This window comes from Enhydra lutris, unplaced genomic scaffold, assembly GCF_002288905.1.
Source record: "Enhydra lutris kenyoni isolate GAN:26980312 unplaced genomic scaffold, ASM228890v2 scaffoldscaffold84, whole genome shotgun sequence".
NCBI lineage: Eukaryota > Metazoa > Chordata > Mammalia > Carnivora > Mustelidae > Enhydra > Enhydra lutris.
This window is the reverse complement of record NW_019154168.1, coordinates 1,663,521-1,682,031: the sequence shown is the minus strand read 5'-3', so window position 1 is coordinate 1,682,031 and position 18,511 is coordinate 1,663,521. Positions and strand designations below refer to the sequence as shown.

The 18,511-nt window shown below is 35.2% G+C and overlaps 1 protein-coding gene across 1 annotated transcript in view; it reads right to left on the bottom strand.

The window, feature by feature from the left end:
* Nucleotides 1–18,511, bottom strand: part of LOC111161344 (copine 8) — a 202,807-nt gene that overhangs the window by 58,354 nt on the left and 125,942 nt on the right. The window contains exons 11-13 of the mRNA XM_022524935.1: nucleotides 7,520–7,595; nucleotides 4,105–4,158; nucleotides 2,796–2,857 (exon numbers count right to left, since the gene is read on the bottom strand). Of these exons, the coding sequence (XP_022380643.1) occupies nucleotides 2,796–2,857; nucleotides 4,105–4,158; nucleotides 7,520–7,595 (192 nt within the window). The remainder of the gene's footprint in view (nucleotides 1–2,795; nucleotides 2,858–4,104; nucleotides 4,159–7,519; nucleotides 7,596–18,511) is intronic.

Sequence of the window (18,511 nt, the reverse complement as noted above, 5' to 3'; positions counted from 1 at the left end):
TTTAGAGAAAGAGAAAGAAAGAGTGAGTGGGGGGGAGTGGGGAGAGGGAGAGGGAGAGAGAGAATCCTAAGCAGGCTCCACACCCACACAGAGCCCAATACAGGGCTCTATCTCAGGACTACGAGATCATGACCAGACCTAAAACCAAGAGTCAGGTGCTAAATCAGCTGAGCCACCCAGGTGCCACCCCCCAATTCTATCCTTACTGTAATCTCAATAAACCTTATATTGCAGGACCCCTATCTCCCTTCTGTACCAATTCTTCCTTTCCCCTCCTCAACAGCACCACTCTGAACAATAAAACAAGAGCAACTGAATCTTGGTGTGCTTCTGAAGGATATATATTTATCAGTAAGCCCACTTAATTATCTTTCCTATACGGGCAATCCTTATGGAAGAATATCTAACAAAACCTTAGCCTTCAAAAGTATTAAAACAATGCTTGGGTCACTGGACAATGTACCCTAGGATTCATATAATCTAATCTGCCTATCCTATCCACTGCCTCTCATAGAACCCAAAGGGCTATAGGTATAATAATTATTAGAAATGGTCTGGCCATAGGTATGTTGGCCCCTTGGGGAAGATTTGCTTATCATAAAGCCACCCTGTATAATCTAACAAACATTCTAGAGGAATTATCCCACTATACTGGTTCAGCCCTATAAAACTTACAATTATTCTTGGACTCCCCTGCTTCAGTGGTCCTAGACAATCAAATTGCATTTGACTACTGGCTGGTAGAACTAGGAGGTGTCTGTGCTCTTGCTAATATCTCTTGTTGTACCTGGATAAATACTTCCTCTAAAGTGGAATTAGAAATTAAAAAAAAAAAAAAATCATACAGGCCTCTTGGCTTCACAATATCAACAATCCCATCTTTAGTGAAATTTGGAATGATATTAAAATTATCTACCATCCATCCAATGTCTTTAGTTGGTCACCTGAAAAAACAGGAAACATCCTTCAATCGGGACTACCAGTGGGATTAAGTATCTGCTTGCTATACAAATACTTTTTGCTTGTTTCCAGAAGTGCCTTTTTCTCCTCTTCAGCTCCCAAGCTTCTGGGTCTATTGCTCCAACCCTATGTTGTTATACCCCTTATCTATAAAGAGCAGGATGGACCCCAAGCAGCAGCTAAGCACTTGGGCAACAAGAGACGCTACCATAATGAGTTTGCTCACCATAACTGATCATCGTGATGACTCACACACCAATGATCAAAAAGAGGAAATGAAGAGGAAAAGGAGGAAAGGAACACAACAATTCTGACTCCATCTTGCAACTGCCACAGTTGTGTGGAGTTCAGAGAAGAACAGACACTTCCTGGAATCGTGATAATCATTTTGAGATTTAGACATCTGGAAAATACCCGCCCCCACCCCACCCCAGGACCCACAATCCTGAGCAAAAGAAGTCAACTAATTCCTGAGCACAATGTACCAACTGAAATTTCTCCTCTGCTGTGGTTTAAAAAACAAAAACAAAAACAAAAACACCACTTCCTCTCACCCCTTTTGGACAAGCACATGGATTGAGTTGGGTTGTCCTGCCTGGTTTTTAATCCTCAATAAAGATTTGTCTCCTTTTTCCTCACTCGGAGGCTCACTGCTGAAGTTTTTCCTGAACAGCAGACCTTTTTTCCCCTTTAATACGTTTCCCTTTACCTTTTACTAAAACAACCATCGGAGCTTCTGTGTCTGGATAGCTAGGTGGCCGATTTCAAGACTGCCCATATGTAGCACTGATTCTCCATTTAAGCAAGTATCATTTTGGGGTTTGTTTGTTTTTTTGTTTCCTTAACTAAAAGCAAACAGGTTGAGCTCTCTGGTTTTTGGTAAACTTTCTTTGTTCCTTAAGCCTCCCCATTCTTTCATCCCTTTCTTCTGCTCATGACATTCTACCAGTGAACTAATACTGGGGAAAAAAATTGCTAAATCATAATTAGGAAGAGGTTTACATGAGTGTTTTATCTGGCTGCTATTAATTGTCATGATTACCACATTCAAACCACATTCAAATTTACCTCTCACCCTTTTTGGATATTGTAAATACAGGTAATAAAACATCAATTAGAATATGCGGACATTTTAGATGGTATAGTAGTGAATGACTATTTTCAATCTCTGGGGATGCTTGGTGATGAAAAACTAGGGATAACTAGGTTAAAAATAGGAATAAAACTGAAACAAAACAAAACAAAACAAAAACCTCTCTATTTACTCGGGTATAGGAATCCATAACATATTACCAGTACAAGCTCTGTGTGGACTCTGGAAAATTTCAAGAACAGTTACAACAACCCATTTTTTCCTGAAATATATTCCTGCCTAGAAGCATAGGGAGCAACAAAATGACTATTCACCATCTATTTCTGCATGATGATTTTATGACAAGATATATTCTTTAATATTCTGGAGCTCAAATGTACATTTACAACAAGCCCTCAAGCTTTTCTTCTATTTCAAAAATAATGAAAAGTGCATATAAAAAGTCCCATATGTTAGGCAACTGAAAATATTCTCCAAAAGTGCAGAGAATAGCTTTATCTGCAACTATTATTAACATAATAATGTCTTTTTTCTTGGTCAAAGAAAAGTTGCAATTTTCCTCAAAAGTAATAGCTCTTTGTGTTTAAGTTTATCTCCTTAAGTCTGTAACAAAGTGCAAAAGGTCTGTCATCAAACCATAATAAAGTTGATCATTTCAGCTGCCTATTACCTAGTGGTAGCACTCACTAGACACATTGAAAGAAACATTTAAGCAAGAAAACAATTTCAGAGAATGACTTACCCTCCTTTAATATAATCAAGGAATGAAACTTCTGTTTCTACCAAAAAAGAGAGTAAGGTTACCTGAAAAAGAAAAGAAAACCAAGGTAGAATTACCTACTAGTACTAATTGCAACCCCAAATGGACTTTATTCTAAGTATTAGAGAGGAACTAATATTTCATATTAGAGAGGAACATCACATTTTGAAAATCAATAACAATATTATTCTTTATTAAAATCTGCCAGGACTGACTGCTCTTACATTTAAAATGATCAGAATGAAAGGGGCCCAAAAAATTAACTAACTCCTTTCTATGACCAGTTTACTTCCTTTGAAGAATAGCATGAAAATTATCCACAAGGACACTGTGTTACTTCTCATTTTAGATAAAAGGAAAGATGAAAGGAGCTAAAAAACGGTTAAAACTAAAAAAACCAGAATCAGTAAGTCTTGTAAGGGGAAATGTGTGTTTTTGTCATTGTCCTGTAATGGGGCTATCTAATATTTTAACTGTCTTGCAGTATAGAAATCTTTAAAAGAAAATTGGGGAGATCTTAGATTTTGCTTCTCCTAAGAAAATTTAACTTCACAATAAAATCTTCAGTATATTATAGAAGAATTGTCATGGAGATGAAAAGTACATCATAGGTAGTACAGTCAATAATACCATAATAACATTGTATGGTGACATTTGGTGACTGCACTCACTGTGATGAATGTGGAGTAATGTACAGAATTGTTAAATCAGTATGTTGTACTCTTGAAACTGTAACATTGTGTTTTAGTTACACACCAATTAAAAAAAAGGTACACCTGAATTCTCCAAAGAAAAAAAAAGGACTAGGATGATTTTAAGATTTTTCACATATTCAAGGTACATTCATCTTTGTACCTTTGTGTACTGATTTAGCCCAGCATCCTACAAGGCTGTAAATCTGAACACACTATGAATAAGTACTTTCCCATGCCATGAGTTTTAATAGGTAAGTGTGGCCTGTAAAGAGCATAGTATTTCTTACTGACACTTAAACTTTTTCATGACTAGTTGATTCTCTCTGGTGTGATTCCACTGAATAAGGATTTCACGAGAAAACTTCAGCTTCCCTCAGAGGCCATATGGTCCCACGGACAACTTGCAGGAAGCTGGGTAACTCCTTTTTATCGGGTATTTTCCATTTCAACCATCCCACAGCAAGTTCAGTTTTCTGTTATAGCCCTTCATATTCAAATCTTAATTTAAAGAGCCTCGTCTTAGGTTCTAGCCTATGTAAATACATTTTTCATTCGTTTATTTGACTCCTTAGTGAATAACATAAAATTTGACTTACTGTTCCTGAATTAGTATATTTTTTCTTTTTTCCTTTTTTTTTGGGATTCACCACCTTGAAAAGCAGATAAAACAAATACACTGTGTTAGGTTTTACACAAAATTTTTTATAAAATGTGTAGTTCAAACTGCTGCCTTCACTCCTGATGCATTTGCTCCTTTACAAATGCCTTTAGTATGACTCCTGGACGGTCCTTCAGGCAAACTTCTCTACAAAATGTACTGGTGACCATCTTTGTGTGTGTGTGTGTGTGTGTGTGTGTGTGTGTGTGTGTGACCATCTTTTTTAAAAATACATTTTTCCAGTACTATTCTTCTCAATTACTTTATGCATTGATTATCTTTATCCATCTGTATCTTCCTGATGGGAGAGAGAATTTAACATCCTAGGTCCTAAATAATAATGACTGCTTTGTAGTAAACTATAAACAGGTAAAGAAAAGTATAGCCAAGATACATAACTTTTTTGTTATTAGGTTAAAAACACTAACATAGCAAATCACCCAAATTATGTACATACATAAGGACTCTGTTACTCTATTGCTATCAGGGGTAGTAATTTCCACCAGATACTGAGGCTAGGTAGTAATTAGTAAAAGTCTGGTTTGTGGACCAAGATTAATTTCTGACCATTTATTCCATTAGGAAATATTACTGCACTCCTATATTGTACAAGACACTGAAGAATATAGGGAATGTAAAGATGAGTAAGACCTGTCAATCTAACAGGATAAATAAAAATAAAGGAAGGAGAAAATTCTTTAGCACATCCCAATCCAAAACACACATGGAAGCATTTAGACAGGCAAAAAAAGTTAAAAGAATTTATGGCAAGTATTATTTGAACAAAACTTTATTAATTTAAGCAAAGGCTACATTAAAAAGGGACGGACATAACGGTCTAGAAAGAGGAAAAAGTAACTGGCCCAAGGTGGCTGGAGCAGAGAGCAAACACATACCATTTCAATGAATCCGAAGGACTGCAGGTACGTGGAGCCAGCAGGAGACACTCCTGTCTCCATGCCTGGGAGCTTGTGCAAGCTTAGAGATCCCACAAGGGCCCTATATTCTGCTCTAGCCCCCTCCCAGCTGCAGTCCACCAACAGTCCTATGGGTCCAGGGTCCCAGGAGGAAACAATCCTGTCTACAATCATCTAGATCCTAAAAGGGCCTAATACTTACTTAATTCCAGCTCCTTCCAGCCATAGTTTGTGAGCCATCCTGCTGGCACAAAGACCCACCAAGAGATGTTCATGTCTGCACCTTAGGAGACCATGAAATATCCTTATATTTATTTGGTCCCAGCCCCTCGGACCATGGTCACAAAGCAATCTAGCCCACCCAGGGACCTAGTGGGGGACATGCCCCAGAGCCAGTACAGACCAAAGTTTTAAGTATGGTACCCAATATAGCCATGGGACTCAGGGGCTGACCCTTCTAGGTCTGGTCCAGAGCCAGTCCTGCCTACTTAGAGACCCATGCGGGATCAGAGGGGACTCCTCCAAGAGACTTGGCAGGAGCCACACACGCCTTCGCACTTAATAAGAGGCCATCTGGCTGAGGACCTAGCTGTGCACCCTGAAAAGCAACCCTGGTTCAGAGTCACCCTCCTGAATAAAGTGCTGGAGCCAGTCTCATGCACAGGGGCCGGACAGAGTCCATGCCCGCTCCAGCTGCTGGTAACTAGCACCCCCAACCATGGTTGCTACTACAGACCTACTAGCCTCTAAAGCAGCTCTAGTCCAGCATGACTGCAGCTCTGGAGGTCATCTCATCAGCTCAGGAACTGACAGGAGAAGGTCTTTGTCTGCCAAAACCAGTCTGTAAAGCTGCAGGAGTTTTTTAAAAGCTCAGGTATAATGCTGGAGATCTAGAAGCCCAAAGGTGGGCAGAGAAAGCAGGCAACCATACAAGGATAAGCTGTCTTCTATTACTTTCATTGCCTGTTTAGAGCCTTAATAGTCGTTCCTTGGAAGACCCAGATAGAAAAATTGATCCATTAATCCATCTTTGTTGTGGCCTGGGAAGTTTAATCTGCAATATCTCATGCTCTACTAAGTAAAATATTATATGTACCCATTATCATGACACACTAAACATATTTGATGGGCTTGTCTCCCATTAGACACGGAGGTTTTTTTTTTTGGGAGGGAATGAGAGAATCTTAAGCAGGTTCCATGACTAGTGCAGAGCCCAATGTGGGGCTCGATCTCATAGCCCTTAGATCATGCCTGAGCTGAAATCAAGAGTCAGATGCTTAATCGACTGAGACACCAGGCACTGAAATTTTTAACCATCTATTTATCCCCAGGGCCTTAACAGAGAACATGGAATGTAAAATCGATGTGAATAAAGTTTATTTCCAGTGAATGAATGAATGAGGGAATGAATGGAATGTTACTGCTTTAGCTTAGTAAGAAGATGTTAGAAGATGGAAAGTGTTCCACTCCTAACTTAAAAGAGGTCAATATTCATGTCAACCTGGCAGGGAAAGAGTTACCATTATTAACTGATACTGAGATATTCTCCTTTGCCTTTGATGTTTGTTAAATAAAAATATTAAAGAGAATGTGTGGTAACTTAGCCCAAGTATTAACAGTGCCAGAACATACCATGTGCTCAATACATATTGGGGAGTTAACAGGCAAGGTAGGTTTAAGGCAGAAAGAGCTCCCGTGCTTGCTTTAATAACCTGGATTTCTTTAATGACTCAATTATATTTTGTCATTCCATTCAGTCTTCAAGTAAACTACAATGAAGGTGCTCAAACATACGAAGCAGACCACAGTTCATTTTAAAACACCAAGCTGACATAATGAAAATGCATTGTTCTTCTCTTTTTACTAAAAAGGTATTGGGGAGGAGGTTGGTAGAAAGGCAAAAAAAAAAGGAAAAAAAACCAAAAAAACCCGTGAGGTTTATGGAAAAAAAATTAAAAAACAACAACAACAACAAAAAAAAAAAACAGAAAGTTTTGGGGCGCCTGGTGGCTCAGTGGGTTAAAGCCTCTGCCTTCGGCTCAGGTCATGATCCGAGAGTCCTGGGATCAAGCCTCGCATCGGGCTCTCTGCTCGGTGGGGAGCCTGCTTCCTCCTCTCTCTCTGCCTGCCTCTCTGCCTACTCGTGATTTCTGTCAAATAAATAAATAAAATCTTTAAAAAATTAAAAATAAAAATAACAGTTTCATAGGCAAGAATTTTTAGATTTCTCAAAATAGACTTAAAAGACCATGAGACTTGAAGAGAAATAATACAATACCATTCAGTCTCAGAAACGAGTCTGTTCAATAAGTTTAAAGATTCTTACATATATTGGTAGTTGGTTATATTTTGACAATTACCCTTTGCAAAATCTACACTTTTAAAGCATAAATTTACTTATTCCAGAGGAAAATAATAAAATATAATTCCTCTTACCTCATATACGTTGAATTGCGATTGTCCTCTAGAAAGTTCCCTATAGCTTGTGGTAAATTCTCCAATGAAATCATGACTAAATTTAAGGGGGAAAATATATAATATTAGCTTTCATACATTTGTCAAATATACTTTTAAGTTTTCTACAAATGCATGGTTTAATCATGAAAAAAATGCTTAATATTACTATGAGCATAACTTAATAACATATTTTAAGAGACTCATACATAACTTCATTGTTCTTTAACCCCAAATTATATACACTCAAAAATTACATTTTGTTAGCATTCCAATAATTTTTAATTTATCCCACCAATATTAATATTTCAAACCAGTATTTCAGTTTTAATCACTCATATCTAAAAACACTGTTATCATCTATGCTACCAAAATGATTAACAATTTATTAGGATGAAAGTTTAAGACACTCAAAAACTTATTACTTATATCAATAATTATAAATACAGTATATAGAATTCTTCAAACTTTGTTATGACCAAGATGTAATAGGACATTATTTTTTAACATGGGATTAATAGTCACCAAGCTTTATTTTTGATAATAACAGCTTCAAAGTACATTGCTAATACCAACATGGTTATTCCGAATTTCTTCACATTAAAGCAATCATAATTGTCTTCTCAGAAAGCAGATCTTCTACAGGTGCCTTCTCAGTTTAGATGGGGAGGGATAGGGACTGAGTAAGCATGCATTAGTGCTCACTATAAAAACCTTGTCAGTGTGATTACTGAAGCTTACCTAAGGAAGTTTACAGAGGAAGAAGATAAAGCAGATAAAGACGGGAGGAACTAAAGTTGGTAAACACACCATAAGGGATGTCACTGCTGTTTATATCATAGAATTTAAGCTTGGCCCATATACTTTGCAAACACAAGGTGTTTGTTACCATTAAATAAAAAGCATACACACACAAGTAAATATATATTAGAAATAAATATAAATATACAGAAATGTATTTATATGTATTTTATAATTTTTTTAACTTATAATTTTATAGTTAAAAATATATATGTATATGTTTAATGCTTAGTTGTAAAGACCTGATGACCAGAGACAAGCAACAAAAAAACTGTTATCTAGCCAACCAAAACAGTAATTTCTAAAGATGGGATTTGGAAGGAAAAACAAGTTGCCATTAATTTCAGTAAGATTTTGCAATAAGAAAGGTTTTTATTACATTATTTAAAACACACCTCACTTAGATTTCCAGCCTCCCAGTTCTCCATTATCTCAAAGATATTGTACATACATCATAATATTCTAAATAATACATCCCTCTTTACACCAGTATCACCCTAACCTCTAACTTCCAGAAGCAGATCTACACATATGAACATGTGAAAGGAAAGGGGACTAAAACCAATGGTAAATATATTTGTATGTATGAACCCAATCCCCTAGGACTCAATCATTGAAGTTACATGGGGAAAAGTACAAAATAGTACTTTAGCACTATACATTTTTAATTAGGTGAAGTAATTAACTTTGACCTTCAGAATCCCAAGCTCATAATCTTGGTATCTTTCACTGCAATCTTAAAAACTGAGTTTTGGAGATTATGTTTAGAAGCTATCCTCTTCCACTGCTGTGTGTGTTTCAAATATCTTAAGTAACAGTCATGGAAACAAAACATTTCTATTAGAGCACTTCAAGCACAATGCTTTGGTAATGGTAAGTGTGGCAAGACTTATGTAACAGAGCTCACCACACTAGTGGTGAGAACTTCATATAGAGGACTTAAAGAAAACCTTGAATCACCTAAGCCCTTCTGGCATTTTTCTAATTATGCTAATCCTCATCTGGTTGATTGTTTCCATTCAATGTTGAGCTATTACTATTAACATTAAATTCCCACCACTCAACACTCACCAAAAACTTAGTAGAGAGAAGCAATATTACTGATCTCAAGTAGATACAATTAATTACTCAGTCAAGTTGCAAGACCATGTAATACCCATCCAGATAACAAAAGTCCAGCAGAGTGGCAAATCTGGATGCAATGGCAATGGTCAGGTTTATCATACCCCACATAGATGTGCCCCTGTTGCAGTCATTCTGGAACTCCCTAAAAAGCAATTCTCTGATATTTGGTTCTGTTTTGCTTTGGTAAATTTGGTAAATTTGTTACTCTCTACAGAACTGAGTGAGGACCAATGAGGTACAATTATGAGAGGATCCTATTTATCATGAAATGGAGACTTCTTTTCCCCCTGAGTTAGTTGTTAGAGAGGGCTTATGGCCAAATCAGCGGCCCATTTCTTGCAGAATAGGTCTTCATGACATGCTGTCCTCTGCAGACTTTTCAGGCTTCTTACCCTTATTTCTCCTTTACTTCAATTTCCTCCCCAGTTTATAGTTCACCATGTCTCATTACATGGGTTTCTATAAATTATCTTGGATCCTTTCCAGAATGAGACAGGATATAAATAAAAGAATGAATGAAATATTTGCGCCTCCCCTTCTGAGTCTTGTCTAAGATTATTATTTTGAATAAAACACTGAATTTGCATGTCATATAAAATCAATGCTATCCTGTGTTGTAGAGGAGAAAATGTACTGAGTCACAAATTGCATTTCAGCCTCTACAACAACAATTCTGTGAGATAAAGAAAATACATCATTGTATATTCAGAGCCAGAGAGACAGATGATCATGAAGTGAGGATGTGTCAAAAGGTCACCAACATAAAGCAGTTAAGAGGAGGTGGCAGTAAACTTGTCAACCCTTGATACAAGGTGCTTTGTCTCCAGAATAAATCTGAAGAATTTGGGTGGATAAGTGGATTGACCCCCGGGTGAATTTTGTCATCAATCTTTTGGAATACAGGAGAATTTTTATAGTTTCCTTTGCAACCTGTCCTACTTCAAAAATTGCTTAGATAAATACTTTAAAGAAAGAGTTAAATGTAATTTTCATGGACTTATAATTATCTTTTTCCCCCATCATCAACTATTCCTAGATTTTATGGAGATTAAAAGGCAAATTTAATTTACCTTAATATTTTTAACTGTTCCTGATTTTTAATAATATAATATTAAAACAATTATCACTATACAGAGAGATATGATGGGAAGACTTTCATTATAAATCACAACCAATAATTTCCTTGTGATTCAATAATACTGCTTTGCTATTTCCTGTTAATTTAATTGCAACTAAAATAATGATTTTATGTAATGTCTCTCTGACTGCATTTGTAAAATAAAGTCTACTCCAGGGCTGTTTATCCAATTTGTGTCTGTTTACATCTCCAATTTGTTCTCCATACTTTTTATAATAGATATATGCTACTGAGGAAAAAAAAAATTAAAGGACATTTAAAGCAAATTGATTACTATTATATAGCTAGTAGTCTGGCTCTAAAAGCTTTGTTTGAGGAAATCTATTAAATTGTTAAATAAAATTTATATATTACTTCTATGCTCTATTAATAGTGAAAAAATAGATACTATGCACATTCACATTTATATTTGAAATCTCTAGGATAGTCCTTACTTAGCAAATATGTCTAACCCCTCTCTTCCATTTTTGGCCCCTTCTTTCCCAGCATCACCAACTTTTATAGCCTAACTATTATGTCCTCCAAGAAGCCTTTCCTGCTTCATGCCTTTCCCTCTTTGCTCTTCAAGAAGTCAGTATCTCTCTACCATCACAAATCCTGTATCGTATTATACCTGTTGTTTATTTAGTTCCCCTCTCAGCCTTCATCATACTTGAAGGTAAGAAAGGTGATAAACTCATCTCCATGTTTTCGGCATCTACCTCACTCCCTGGTACACAATGGGCACTGTTGAAAGTTGGAAATAGATTCAAGTTAATATCACAGTCCTTCTGTGATCTGATTTTGCCAGTAATATTAACAAAGTTGCCTCAGATTTTATTCAGTCTCAGAGAACGGCATGAGTGTGATTCCCATTAACCACTGTTACCCTCTCCACCTCCTTAAAACAACTCTGAGAGCAGAGCAAACAACTCTTCTTTTCCCACAGGAGTACAACCACGCAACCACACCAAACAAAGGCAGAGAAAAGAGAGGCAGGCAATACTAATATTGCCTTTTGCTGGCCATTTCTGGTGATCCTCATGAAGACCACCCTGCCTTGAGGATAACAGAGGATTCTCACTTTCTTGACTGCCAGTAAACTAGTTTTGCACATAATGTATACAAATGACATGCATGTACTGAACTTGTCTCATCCCTTTCTCCATCACTGTGTGATCTGGAGTAAGTCAGCCAACTTCGGGGTCCTTATGCCTTCACTTAAAAATTGGAGGCAATGCCTGCTTATTGTTTTGAAAATAAACTCAGAGAACTCATTTGATTCTTTCTGTGAAAGTTGTTTAACTCCTTGAAAAAGACACTATATTTTTCCAATTACTAAGAATATGATTCTAGATATATAGAGTTATGTAGATATAAAATTATATGTATAATTTTAAGAAAGCTTTAATAAAAATAACTTGTGAGGATGTAATAGGCTTATGAATTGATAAATGCTGTGCTGATATTATTTGGGAGTTACACACACACCTGTGGCTTGTACTGTTCTAGTGCGACTCCTCTGCCTTGTAGTACACCTATGTGCCATGTTTCAGGTATGTGTTGAAGGATCTCTCAAACAGGGATTTGTAAACAAATAGTATATTAAAGACAATTTCTCTAGGATGTTGAAAATATTTTGGCTCAATGCTGGCATGATCTTTCCCACGGAAACAACAGTCCCGGATATCACTGTCTCCTCCATTTGCATGCAACATAGTGATTTCCTATGTCCCTCTATCTTGTCTAATCTGGGTCAGTCCTAGCAAGCATAGCAGTATTTTTGAAAATAGCTAGAGATTAAGCAGTCACAGAATGAGACACTTTTAAATGAAGTGCAGTTATGGTGACCCTAATTCAACTCATAGGTTGTAAACATTCCTGTTTTAATCTATATTTATAGGAAAAGAGCAGCAGTGTTGGTGACTAAAACCAAACCACTGACTCCATGACAAGTAAAATATGCCATAGGATTTGTGAATTCCCATGATCAACACAAAAACTCATCTTTATGAGTCCAGATAACAATGTATCAGCTATCCCTGATTTTGCTAATTTTCTTTATTTTTATTGTAGTCAAAACCTTTGACTTTGACAAAGTTTTTCAATATCTAAGAATGTTCTGTTTGGTTTTGTTTAAACAAGAGAATACCAGCCTCCACTGATTATTTATTTATTTATTTGAGAGGAAGAGAGTGAGCACAAGCAGGAGGAGGGGCAGAGGAAGAGGGAGAAGCAGATTCCCCACTGAGCAGGGAGCCCAACACAGAGCTCAATTCCAGAACCCTGAGATCATGACTTGAACCTAAGTGAGACACTTAACAAATTGAGTCACTCGGGCATCCCTACCCTCCACTGACTCTTAAAGAAGTATCTCTAATTCAAAATTTCAACAGAATCAAGTCTCTTTTCCCATGTAACTTACTCAAATCCTGAGGGAGAATCTAGTTTACCTTAAAAAAAAAATCCAGAAATATGACCTGTAAGTATTCTTAAGATTACAAGCTCATCTGTATGTAAATTTGCCAAACTATTATGATTCTTAATTAATTCTGCTAGTAAATGCAAGTTACAAACACATCCTTACAAAAGTACTTTTTTTTCTTTTGTAAAGTACTGGTTTATGTTTTATATGGTAGAAATTATTATATATAAATTTATATGAATGTATTCAATGTACAAGTGATCGTATCTCTAGCTTTGTTGAAATTTTAAATAATTTCAAGAGGTTTCCATTATTTTTCTTTCCTCCATAGGTTACAATAATATTTCTGGGCCTTCAAGAGGAAAACAGATATAATCACTCTCAAATATTAACAATGCAGCAGGAAAAATGGGCTAATTTTATCAGTCTTATCCACACCTGCTCCTTGATCCATTTTTAATATAGATAGAAATTTAAAAAGATATAAATAACACATATGTATAAAATAAGTCAGCCCTATTGTCATTTTGGCTATAAATATATATATAAAATGTAATCTAGTAATATATAATAGTTGTACATTTTAGTATGTTTGTATTTTATCTATTATTATTTAATATTAATATTTCATTTATTAACTTTATTTCCACTTATTTATTATATCTGTACAAAGACTTGGGATAAACAACACTTTCTAAGACAAGACAATGTATTTTTTTTTAAGATTTTATTTATTTGAGAGAGCCTGAGCCTGACCTGAGCCAAAGGCAGACATTTACATGACTGAGCCACCCAGGAGCCCTGACAATATTTTTAATGTGGTTTACATTGATGCACAAAATGATACATACCATACTAAAGAAAATGTTATGTATGATGATTTACGATATTTAAGCCCAAACTGTTTGCCCACATAGCCACTCCATTTTTTTAAATACAGGATATAGACATATTTTTAAAGTATATTTATAAATGTTACATTGCTTAAATTCCATGTGTATGTATTGACATTATATCAATTTTAACTACACATAAAGTCTAACTTTTTTTTACATAATTACCTTTAATTCTTTTCCATTTCCTGTAATAAGCTTAATGCATCAAAATATCATCAAGCAAAATTTTCTCACTCAAATTAAAATTTACTGAAAGAGGAAACAAATTGTATATATAGCCAAAAATTCTTAATATAAAATCACTTCTACCTAGCAATAGTTTCACAAATGCAATTTAATTCGTTGAAAGGTAGGATGAAATTTCTTTAGCTAGCCAGGATCTTTGGATATTTTTCTAGGATTATATAAATTAAAAAGTGAATTGAGAGGGGCACCTGGATGGCTCAGTTGGTTAAGTGTCTGCCTTGGGCTCAGGTCATGATCCCAGGGTTCTGGGATCTACCCCTGCATAGAGCTCCCTGCTCAGTGGGCAACCTGCTTCTCCCTCTCTGCCACTCCCCATACTTGTGCTCTCTCTCTCTCTCTCTAATAAAGAAAATCTGAAAAAAAAGTTAACTGAGATAATGTCTAAAGTTAGGATATCCTCTAATTTCATGAACTATGAAACATTTGTCATCCATGTCACATACTTTTTCCTCTATACTTTCAAAGTGATTGAATTCTAGTTCCTACCTTAAGTATTAATCTCTAGAAAGGTAGATCTGTGTGATGCACTAACCTATTTCTGAAATTTAAACTATAAGCCAATGAGTATTATTTTTTCACATTAATGAGAATAATGAAAATTAGTATTATACTAAGCAAAACAACAACAAAATACCAGAGGCAGGATTAGCATAAAATAATGGCCAAAAGATCAGTTTCATATTTTTTAATTTTTAAAATTTTTTCAAAAGATTTAAGTTTTAAAAAATGAGATATTAAATCTCTATTCATGTACCTTTTTATTCTTTTGCTGTCAATGGTCTATAGCCATATAAATGCAATTCAAAGTAATTACTCCCTTTCCAACATATTGATAACAGATACTTTCATTCAAGAATTTAAAAATATATATACTTTAGTTATGAGAAGATAAATTCAATTCATAGCTCTAAGAAATTTTGAGTAAAGCATCAGCTGCTTTTATAAATTGTTCATTTATATACCATTTATATACATGGTATATTTCTAGTCTAACTACTGAATATAGATTAGTACTTGTTTATATTTTACTTTTCACTCAAAGTTGCCCCGGTTCATAGATAAATCTATCTGTTCATCTGTCTAGATTTCATATTATATTGCTAGTTTTGCTCATTCTCTGTAAGCCTTGAATACCATTATATGTTTTTAAGACATAATAGTTTCATTGTTTGCTTTTTCACAATGATGAAGACGGAACACAGGGATTCTATCATTTCTCTACAAAGTTTTTTTTTTTTTTAAGTTTGTTTTTTTTAATAAAAAGCACAAGGAAAAAATTCTGACAGGAGTTACACACACACACACACACACCACACACTCTGTCTCTCTTTCACACAAACACACACACCACTGTCTCCCTCTCTCTCTTTCTCTCTCTCTCACACACACACACACACACACACACATACTTATACAACACACAACTCCCAACCCTAAGTAGCAAAAGTTGGCAAGTTGCATACTACAGTGCACTGCTACCCAAGGTTGGGTTCTTTTCATTGGCAAAGAATCCCTTCTTTTCCTCTGGCATTTCCTGTCCATTCTGTGTGCTGGGGCACCACTTCCCACTGTCATGCCAGAGTTGCCAACAGACATCATAAATGTCCTAGCTCTCTTGCCAACCTGGCTTGTAAAGCAGTCTACCAGTTTCCATACTCTCTCTGGCCACCCGTCCCCACACTGTCCATTATTTTCCTGACAAACTGAGGGACTCCAGAAGGGCAGCTAGGATCAACTCCCAAGGGTGAAGCCCAAATAGAAGGAGATGAAAATACATTTGCTATTGAAATTCTTTCAAACCTCTAGTTAAAATGGAGAGCTTTCTTTGGTCAGTTTCAAGGTTTTAGATTTAGGAGACCTACAAGGAAGGAAAAAGTCTGTATCCAGTAAAAAGCTATGTAAATTACTGTGGTTGTAGTTTTTAATTAACATGTATAGACAATTCAGATCATTCAGGTCCAAAAAGCAGTAATTCCAGCTCCCACCAAATTGCCTAGAATATTTATCTCAAATAAGACCAAGTAATTGAAAAAACTTACTTTATTTTGTGCTGTGTAGACCAGACATTGTTAGTAAAAAATGCACATCTTGTAAATTTTAAAAAATAATTACTGCACTGTGGTGAAATTGCACATTTAGAACTGACAGAACTGTAATCCCTGACTTAGATCTCATTTGGTATCTCAGAACTTTCAGATATGAAAGAATTCCTCCACATTGGAGACTGCGTGCTTATTTTTACACTAATACAAAAGTAGTAACTACTTATTGCCATTCAAGATTTATAAGATTTTCTTTGAATTTCTACATTATTACCCTTTCACTTCTCAAAATGAAAATTATTTTCTTACACTATGGAGAAAAAACCTTTTTAGGTAAAAGTTTTAGGCTTTAATAACTTTATGTGTTTTTAAGGCATATTCATTTTATAATAATGGTTTTAACAATGTGAATATAGGCACATCTGGGTGGCTCAGTCGGTTAAGCATCTGCCTTCCACTGAGGTCATTGTTCCAGGGTCCTGGGATTGAGCCTGGCATCAGGTTCCTTGCTCAGCAGGGAGCCTGCTTCTCCCTCTGCCTCTGCCTGCCACTCCCCCTACTTGTATGCTGGCACATGCTTTCTCTCTCTTTCTCTCTCTCGTCAAATAAATAAAATCTTTACCAAAATAACAACAAAAAACAATGTGATTATCTTCAAAGTACTAAAATACAGAAATAGAATAACCTACCTCATAAAAATTTTTTTGTGTGTTTTAGAAGCTTGAATAAATTAATTATTTTTTAACCAAACAAGACTCCAGTAGACTATGAAGCAAAATTTCAGAATCACTGAGTTCCTAAGAGAGAGATATCTCTGACATTAATCAAAGAATTAAAAGTACTCAGTGAATTGGTGTTTGGGTTGCTTAGATAGGATAATATTTATGTATAGAAGCTCTTTCTTTTTAATAATAAGCATAACAGAAACTTTGTCCTTAAAATACAGTATAAGTATCTGTGCATTTTCTAGTGGAAATGAAAGAAATATCTATGCAACACCATAAAAATAATGTCTGCCTACAAGTTTTACCTTTGGTATCTACTGACTTTGGGTAAATCAGCAGGCTTTCTAGTAAAATTTTTTCATCCCTCAAAACCATAAAATACATTTTCCTATTCATTTCCCCAAGACAGTTTAGTTGATTATCTTGAACTATTCTGAACAGAACACCAGAAATTTGTTTTGGGTTCTTGCAAGAAAAATATCTTAGAAAATGGCTTGATGGGGAGCAGCAAATCAAACTTTTGGACCATAAAATATCAATTAGGGAACTCAGCTCTTACTCACAGCAGTCAGTCATTTGGTCAAAAATTTTTAAAAAATATGTGAACAACACCAAGCACTCAAATATACTCAAACCTAAATTGTTATTGGGAGTGACAATATTCTATTTGTCTTCATTTTTCTCCAGATTAGCAATTATGAAATTTTCCTTTCTAAACATGATATGAATGTAACATGAATAAATGGCTATAATATATTTTTACCTTGTTTTAATTCTCTCAGGTAATGTCTACAAGAGTCATCATCAAATGCTAAAGGTATGAACTTATGTTTCAAAGAAAGATCTGGAATTCTGACTATCATGTTCCATTTATCCTATACTAGCAGTACCTAGAAAGATAATTAGAGCAATAAGCAGTAGTTTGATTTAAAAACCAGTGACTACCTAATAGTCATGTAAAATGGACAAATCATTTCCATATTTTGAACTTGAACTTTCATATCTGGGAAAAGAACAATAATATTTCCTACTGGGATTTTTTTTTTCTTTAAGAATTGAGAAGAAATATGTAAAATTGCTTGGGATACCAAATTAAATTTAAAACTCATAATGAATGATCTTGAAATTGAATTACCAAGCTATTCCATAAGAGCAATTTATGTAACAAAAAGATTGCACACACCACATTGTCTCTTTCTTATTCATTTCACTCTCTCTTTCTGACTAGCCAATTTTAATGAAATATTAAAATTGTTAAAAAGTAAAGGTAAAGCAAATTCATGTCCGTAGTGAACTTCTCATTTGCTAGGTTTTAATAAACTGTTTTTTCTAGGACTTAGTTGTCACTAAGTTTAGTTTTATATGTATTTGGAATTCTAGTAGGTGATTAATAAACACAATACAGTTATACAATATCTACAGGTTACACAAAATCTCAAATTGTCTCGGTGTTCAAAATCACGGAGAAAATAATAGGTGATGGTTGCCTATCAATATATCTTATTGCATAAATGATCAGCATCTTTATTATCTGAAAGTCTTCATCACTCACAACTCTAAGTTTCATTTAATTGGAAGACTTTTATTGCCAGCTCTG